Source organism: Alligator sinensis, unplaced genomic scaffold (assembly GCF_000455745.1).
Source record: "Alligator sinensis unplaced genomic scaffold, ASM45574v1 scaffold389_1, whole genome shotgun sequence".
In the NCBI taxonomy this organism is placed as follows: Eukaryota; Metazoa; Chordata; order Crocodylia; family Alligatoridae; genus Alligator; species Alligator sinensis.
In genome coordinates this window covers 2,635,565-2,644,100 of record NW_005841951.1, presented here as the reverse complement: position 1 = coordinate 2,644,100, position 8,536 = coordinate 2,635,565, and the positions used below count along the sequence as shown (strand labels likewise).

The window sequence follows — 8,536 nt, the reverse complement described above, 5'->3', positions numbered from 1 at the left end:
CGGGGGAGTTCCCCTCTTGAAATCACAGAGGCGGGACAGGATCTTGGAGTTGACTCCAAGATGAACATGAGCCACCAATACCAGACTGCAGCCAGCAAGGCCAGCCATACCTTGTCATGCATCCAAAGGTGCATCTCAAGCTGGTCCAGAGAGGCGATACTCCCCCTCTATGCGACACAGGTCAGGCCGCAGTTGGAGTACTGCATCCGGTACTGGGCGCCGCACTTCAAGAGGGATGTGGCCAACCTGGAGAAGGTTCAGAGGAGGGCCAGCCGCTTGGTGAGAAGGCAGCAGGACAGGCCCTACAAGGAGAGACTGAGGGACCTGAACCTGTTCAGCCTCAGCAAGAGAAGGCTGAGGGGGTACCTGGTGGCTGCCTACAAACTCATCAGGGGAGATCATCGGCAAATAGGTAGAGTCCTTTTCTCCCCAGCACCATCTGGGGTGACAAGGAATAATGGTAATAAGCTGATGGAGAATAGTTTTAGGTTAGAGATCAGAAGGCAATATTTTACAGTTAGGGTGGCCAAAATCTGGAAACAACTTCCCAGGGAAGTGGTCCTCACCCCTACCTTGGGCAAATTCAAGAGGAGGTTGGATGATCACCTGCCTGGGGTCTTGTGAACTCAGCCTTCATTCCTGCCTGTGGCAAGGTGGCAGGCTAGATGATCTCTTCAGGTCCCTCCTGACCCTAGCTACTATGAAACTATGATACATGTAAGGAAGAAGTAGGGGAGGTAGAAAGATAACTCTACCTCCAACATTAGCAGCCTGTGGGCCCCAATTTTCCTTTGCTTCAGGCTTCTCTAATGTTTTAATCAGTGCCAAGACCACTGATATTTAGAACATCCCCTGAAATTCTGCAATATATCAGACCCAGCATTTTTAAATTTAGAGCATTACAAACATCCAATAATGCCACTGACCTTATAGAGCCACACTTCACTCAGCCAATAAAAAGCAACGTGCTTAGCATACAGGACACATTTTTCTATTTTTAATTCTTAGAATAAATGAATTATCATTACAGTTAATGCTAAAAATATGAATATCCCAAATGTAAAACATCTTGGGGAACTGGGCTTTTAAAAATATACATCCAACATATGAAGAGAACTGATTGGCTGAGGAATTGCTCAGAATTTTCTGTAGAGCACCAACATGGTACCCAAACAACTTGTGGACTGGAAGCAGAAATTTGCCCACATGATCTGCTCAGGACAATGCACCAAGGCATTCATAAATCAACAATGAAGCACCACAGGGCATGGCCCACATGCCAGGCTTCTGACTGCTAGCTGTCTAAAATCCACAGCCTTAACCTCAGTGCAATACAACCTTCTGACTTTGGCAACTACCCATCTCTGAATTCTGTCTTCCATTCCTACACTGTTTATGGCTCTTTTTTGGCACATATGAATCAACAGCAAACAGACTGAAGTGAAAACAGATAAAAGCCTGGTTTATTGACAGTTATTTTGGTTAGGGGGTCATGTTTAAAATTAGTAAAACTCTTTTACCACTTTAAAGAGAATAGTTAGTATAAATCACCTTTAGTGTTGATACAACTGTACTCATAATCAAACCAATTAAAAGCTATATAAAACTGGTTTTAGATAAATCCTGTGGTATCAGAAAGATGCTAACTAACCAACTTCTGGATCTTCATTAGGCAGCTAATGAATACAGGAGTCCAATTTGGTCTTATACAGTTGAATTTAATTTATTAGGTCCTAGCCAATCTGCATAGCCAGTGCTAAATACAAAAAGAAGGCCCCAGAACTGTTTGTCTGCTGGTGCAGGGAATAAATAACCTCATTTATTTTCTTCTTGTTCTAGTTCTTATTGAGATCCCCTAGCTACTACAGTACAGCAGCCAATGAAGTAAAAATCTAAAACAACAAAAAGATAGGGGAGACTGATTCAGATCCATTCACAGATTTATAAAATTTAAGGTCCAGAAGACCATCATGAACATCTAAATCTGACATACCACATATACACAGGCCACAGAATTTCCTGTTTTCTTCTTTTGCTGTAGAGAAGGAAAACAAATAAATTTAGCTTCTAGTTTTCTTTTTAAGTACAAAGGAGGAACATTAGGATCACTTGCTGAAAGGAAAGACAGTATTTTAATGTTCTGTTTTTTAAATATATATATATTAGTATTTAAACTCAAAAAGTCAGTACTGTTTTTAAAAAGCAGAACATTAAAATATTGTCTTTCCTTTCAGCAAGTGATCTTAAATGTTCCTCCTTTGTGCTTAAAAAGAAAACATATATATATAAAACAATGGGAAATTCTGCTACTGTCCTGGATAGTAAGCAAAAGGAAAACATATCACACCGTAGGGCTCCATGAGCTCTATAATTAGCTGTATTCTTGTGTTCAGAATATTTTACCTACCCTAGTTGCAATAAAAAACCTTGAATTTCAGGCAATGACCTACCATCCTCATTGGAACATGATCTCTGAGTTCCTCTACAGAAATACTGGTACCAGATAAAGCAGTACATACAGAACTAGATGTTTCAGATGTGGACATCTGCTAAAAGCAGATTTAACAGATTCCCATTAAAATTAGATACCAAAAAAGTGCTGCATTAAACTGCCCATTTGTTTTCACTTTGAAATTCAGGAGGAGTGAGTATTGGGATGGAAAAGAGCTCTGGCGTGAAGAGTCAAAGAGAGAAGTAGGTCACAGACTTGTGGTGGAAGGAAGTACAGAGCCAAAGCAACAAGGCCTCTGTAGGTGGATTATAAAGGAGAGAGGGAGGAGAGGGGCAAAGGGATTCAATACAGCTGTGCGACCTAGCAGGGCAGGGACTTCTGGCACCCTGCACCTAGCTAACTATATGACATGACATCCCATCAACTGATGAGGTCCACGGTGGGGGAGGGGACAGAAAGGAGCTAACTAAGCTTTCTATAGTCTAAGAGCTGTAGTATCCCTGTTATGCTAGAGCCCCACTGACGTGAGTCATTTTTATGTGCTGTTCCAGCGGCATACAGAATTAAGGATGAGAATGTTAAAATCAAACGCAGAATGGCACTGGGACAAGCAACCAAACTTATCAGGAGCACCTTGCCCAGAGTCCAGACCCCTCTATACTCAGGAAGCCATTTTCCCAAAAAACAAGCAGATTATTTAGGGTAACAACTCTTAATCTTCATATGGCACCGCAAAGCCAATTATGTTGTTATGATAAATTAATTAAACCTCAGCACCTTCCCTGAGAAAAACAGTATCCTGTTTTTACAGATCAGAAAACAGGGCAGAGTATGGTGACTCAGCCAAGTCAAAGCCAAGATTATAATGTCAGAGTTCAGACTCTGGGGATGCTCCTGGCACCAGCTTAAAAGGGCTGGAATTGCATATATTAGCACTAAATGGCCCCTACACAGCCATATGAGAATTCCTTAGTGCAGAAACTGTCATAGGCAACTGTAAGGCTGAGGACCCTCTTGTAAATTCTAGTTTTGATTTGTTAATGATGGGCTACAGTGAAGAGCACCGTAGTTATTATAGCTAATAGCCTGACGTATCCCAGCTAGAGTTATACTGGAGGCCTGCTAACTCCTGGAGCTGCTCTGGTTCAGGCAGGCACCAAAAGATATCAAGAACTGCCTAGCCTCCTTCCTTCTGGCTCTGCAAATTCTGTGCTGGGACTCCTACAGGAATAGCACAGAGTCTCAGCCCAGCTCCCTTGCTCACAAACATAGGCCACACTTCCACAGTTCTGGAAGGCTCTCGTTTCTGTAACAATACTACTCCATTCTCTCCCCTACCACCTTGCTGGCCTGCCCTGCTCTTGCAAGCATCAGGGGTTAAGATGGGGTGGGGCAATTATTTGGGATTGTGGGTCATATAGGGAGTTTTGGGAAGCTGCTGTGGGATGGGTCGGCAGCCCCCGCCCCCCCAAACAACTTACCAAACCTCCTTATGTGGGATGGGGTTGTGGACAGGTGGGGAGCTGGTGTGGGCATGAGACAGCCTCATCACAGCCACTACCAGTGCCGCCTCCATGCCACCCTTCTACCCCAAGAAGGGCCTGGAGCTGCTGCCCAGATTCGGTGATGGTGCCCCAAGTACAGATGGCAGCAGCTGGGCAGAAGATACTGCTGGGTACCAGGAAAAAGTGGGACCTGGCAGTGGACACAGCCACCTCCCCCTCATTGCTGCAGGGGTCTTCTTGCTGTGACTGCCCCACTCAGGGGGGACAGGGTCCCTGCAGCACACGCTCCAGACCCACCCGCCCTGGCTACAATGAACAAGGGCAGCCAGGCAGAAGCTAATGCTGAATGCAGGAAAAAAGTGGGACCTAATGGTGGGTGGAGCTGTTCCCCCTTGCTGCTCCTGGGCCCTTGCTGCCACCACCCAGAGCCCATGCCAGGGCTGCCCTGTGACTCCTCCCCACCTTGCCCCACTGAGTGCAGGAGCCCTGCCCAGCCAAGAGGCAGCACTGGTGGCAGCAGTGCCAGGAAGGAGCTGCAGGGCAGCCCCAGCATGGGCTCAAGGCAGTGCCAGCAATTAGGGTCTGGCAATGGCAAAGAGGAGGCAGCCACACCTGCCACCAGGTCCCGCTTCTTTTCCTACGCCCAGCAGCAGCTTCTGCCCAGACATTGTGGCCAGGGCAGGAGGGTCCAGAGCGAGCGCTGCAAGGACCCCAACCCCCCGTGTGTGGGGTGGGCCAGGGCTGCACGCTTGGCCTACGGTTTGGGCCCTACCCACGCTTGTCCTGGCTGGTCTCCGTGGGGCTGAAGCCAGGGCCAGCGGCCTCCAGGGCTGCCAGGAGCTGGAGTCCAGCTATGGAGCTGCCCCAGCCCTGCTGCACGCCTGGGAGCAGCAGGATGTGCCACGGGTCAGATGGCACCTGGGCCAGCCACAACTGAGGGACCCACCATGGGCTGGATAAAATCTCTGTGGGCCAGATTTTGTCTACCACTGGGCTAGGATCACTTCAGAGACCTGTGTACTTGTTGATTGTAAAATACTGTCTGCTGGCAAGATAGAACTAAAAGTCTGTGTTGAGGGGAAGAGAAAAAAAAAAAGAACTTTTTCATTAAAATTAATTCAAACAATCAAGTAGAGTTAAGAGGTCTAATAAATGACTTAGGTGCCTGAAAGTTTAACACCAAAACTTTTTAAATACTTGCCCTCCAATCCTTGTATGTAACAGCTCAGTGTTTAAGAGCATTCCCAAAGATAGAGGAGACGCATATTCAACTGGCTCCTTAGCTGGTGGAGATTCAAACCCAGATCTTTCACATCCCAGTGGCACACCTAATCCACCACCCATGAGGAAGGGGATGCCCATCTTCTAGTTGCTAGCTGATCTTATGCATGCACTAGGTATTATGCCATTCAGACTGAGGGTAGATGAGCAACTCTAGACACTTAGTCACAAAGCAGGCACCTCCCACTGGTACGCAGAGTTTAGCCACGTCTAAGGCTAGGCAAGTTTTGTTCAGACAGTTTCAGGATCACAGTTTTGGACTTCAGTGCCTACATTTCTACCCAAGGTTCACTTCAGTGGCACAGGTCTTTTTTTTGGATCTGGCTCATCGTGGCTCAGTTTCACATGCAAAGATTAAGCTGAAGGCCAAAATGCATTTTTTAAAGTTAAGGCTATTTCAATGTTTAGCATACAAAATCTGAATCATAATGTTCTACAAAGAGAAACTAAGCTAAAACCAAACCAAGCATTTATGCAGTGTTAAATTTAACAAATTAGCTGAAGAGTTAGGAAAACATTATATCAGTGTTACTCTTCTCTGCAAAAGCCTCAATATGGGGCATCAACTCTTCAAATAAAATGTATTAAATGAAAGAACAACAATTGAATTGCAAACCAGGAACTCCTAACTCCCTGTTCCAGGGAGCAAATTGCAACATGACACAGACAAGTTAAGCTATAAAAGTTGAAAAATTTAGAATTCTTCTATAGTTACTGCTTAACTTTCTTGGTGTGCAAGAAATTGCAAATTTGTAGAATTAAAATTAAGGGTGCACTGATAGAGATTTTGGGGGCTGATAGCCTATTTTTAAGGTGTATTGACTGATACTGATCTGATTTCTGATACCAGCTGTGTGCAGCTGTAAATCTGTTGCAGTGGACGGGGAGGGGGAAGGAAAGGATGTGGGGGGAGCAGATCAAGGGCTCCACAGTGAGGGCATGAGTGGAGCTGGAGCTGGGGCAGGTGCTGCCCAGCTGGGGTGGGGCAAGGCATGAGACTGAGTCACTGCTCGTCTGGGCGGTGTTGGGGGGGAATGCCCTCAGAACTGTGCAGGTGGGCTGGGGCCACACCGGGCTCTTCCTGAAGCATAGCAGGGGTTGGGCCAGGGCTGTGCTCAGGGTGGGCTGCAGCAGCGCTGGGAGGGGATTACGGTGGGGGGCTGCAGCCACCCCAAATTTTGCCCTAGCCCCCCCATAGTCCCCTCGCAGCACCACTGCCGCCCATGCCAAACAGTCTCGAGCACAGCCCTAAGCTCAGCCCCCATGCACCAAGAAGAACCCAGCGCAGCCCCAGCCCCAGTCTGCATCTGCAGCTCACCCTGCCCCCCTGCACAGATTTGGGGGCACATGCCCCCTCCCATACCCTCCTGGGATACGCGCAGCAGCAGGAGCCACTCCGCACCCCTGGACCAGCCGCAGTTCTGTCCTGCGCCCTAGCTGGGAAGTGCCTGCTCCAGCCCCTGCCCCACTCCCTCCCTTACCACAAGAGGCCATGATCTGCCCCTCCCCACACCCTGTCCCTCCCCTCTCCCCTTCTACCACACCAGACTTACCAGCTTCATGCAGCAATCCAAGCTGCCAGGCGGTGCTCCTTGCTGCCTATGTGCTGCACTGCAGCTACGCACATGCACAGGCATTTATCGACCAAATTATCAGCCACACCAGGCCAATTTCCAATATAATAAATGTTCTTTATACTGGTGCCAATCCAATATTGGACTGACGTATTGGTGCATCTCTAATTAAAACGTTTTCTCTCACATCAAATGAAGGGGTGGCTATTGTGAGGCACCCTTCTAAAAAACTGAGTGTTAAAATGAACTTTAAACTGGATGAAGCAGCATTAAAGCAGGAGCTGTTTTGCCATATTTGTATCATTCCCAGCTTGTCCACAATACAACTATTAGAATATAGCAGCTGCTCTCCAGCTTGGAGCAAGAGTGCCCCTGCATTCCCACCCCACCTTTTGAAACAGCTCCAAACATATGTAATTTCTGAGTTTTTGACTTTCTGATGCCAGACAGTCATGACCTCTATTAAAAATGCAAATTAAAAATTGAGCTACTGGGCTTAACATCACCAACATTTACTAACTTAAATTAGCCCATCTAACAGCCAAATAACTCTACTTACTAAGTTGAACACCTGCACAAGAAATTTCTGCTTCACACATTGACAATTTCAAATTCTACAAACTTGACAAAAATGAGTTTAACTTGATTTTCTTCACATCTAATTTGCTTGACTTCCAAGGTGATCAGCAGAATTAGCCAAGTTTGAACTTCCTAGCTTCAGCTGATTGATCTAAGATAAAGTTTCTCCCAAATTCTGTCGTAATGAGTATATCCATCATCTCTCAAACATTGGTTTGAAGTAAATCTTTCATCAACCTTCCTTGGGAAAAAAAAATTCCCCAGAGGGTTGAAGCTGGAAAATTTTACTCAGAAGATTAAGAGCAACTGAGAAAGAAGAGGGATGTTTAGAATAGAAGCCGTAGCTCACTCAGCATAGCATATAGCTACAAGGCTTCGTGAGAAATACAAACAAGAGCTTTACTGACCTACACATTCTACAAGTGTAATCTGACGAGCCACTGTTCTTTGCACCAGGAAAGGAAGACCAGAGCCACTGCCAGATGTACAGGAATGGTCCAGTAAGTCCTGTTTAAATGGAAAACGAGAAGGGAAACAATTGAGAAATGGACATGTATGTATTCATGAAACACACACACACACTTCTTACTTATTTACCGATATAAAAGAGTAGCATTGGGACCATGGTCTGATAACCATTGTACAGAAGTAGACAGATTCCTGAGGAGCTTGCATTCCCAGATAACAAGTTGCACTTAAGAGGCATGTACCAACGAACATGCACATTTCCCATAAGACAAATACCAGCAGCACATATTTATGCCATTGCTATTTGTTCCCAGGCATGCCCCTACATGCACGCTCCAGCACACAGCAAAATGATACAGGTAGAGAAGGTCCTGAGGGCCTCCTAGGGCAGCAGCCGTGCCAAGCCAGCCACTGGCCAGCCAGGCTCCCTTTCTGGGGATGCACGCTGCTGCAATGTGCACCACACTGCTATTTTCAGCAGCATTTTTTTGGGGTTTTTTTTTACACTGGGATCCTCCCAGGTCAACAAAAAAACCCACAAAACTGCTGCACTGCAAATTAGCAGCATGGTGAACAGGTGCACATGCGCCACGTGCAGTTTGCAGCACATCAAACCAGTCTGAGGTGCCCCAAACTGCACATGCACGCTTGTCAGGATGTACCCAAGAAGGGAAAGA

The 8,536-nt window shown here is 46.3% G+C and overlaps 1 protein-coding gene across 9 annotated transcripts in view; it reads right to left on the bottom strand.

Moving 5' to 3' along the window:
* The window catches only part of ACVR1 (activin A receptor type 1), a 118,435-nt gene that overhangs the window by 36,807 nt on the left and 73,092 nt on the right, over positions 1-8,536 (bottom strand). For all 9 annotated transcript variants that reach the window (XM_025199936.1, XM_025199935.1, XM_025199934.1 and 6 more), the window contains one exon: positions 7,799-7,898. In XM_025199936.1, the coding sequence (XP_025055721.1) occupies positions 7,799-7,898 (100 nt within the window). The remainder of the gene's footprint in view (positions 1-7,798; positions 7,899-8,536) is intronic.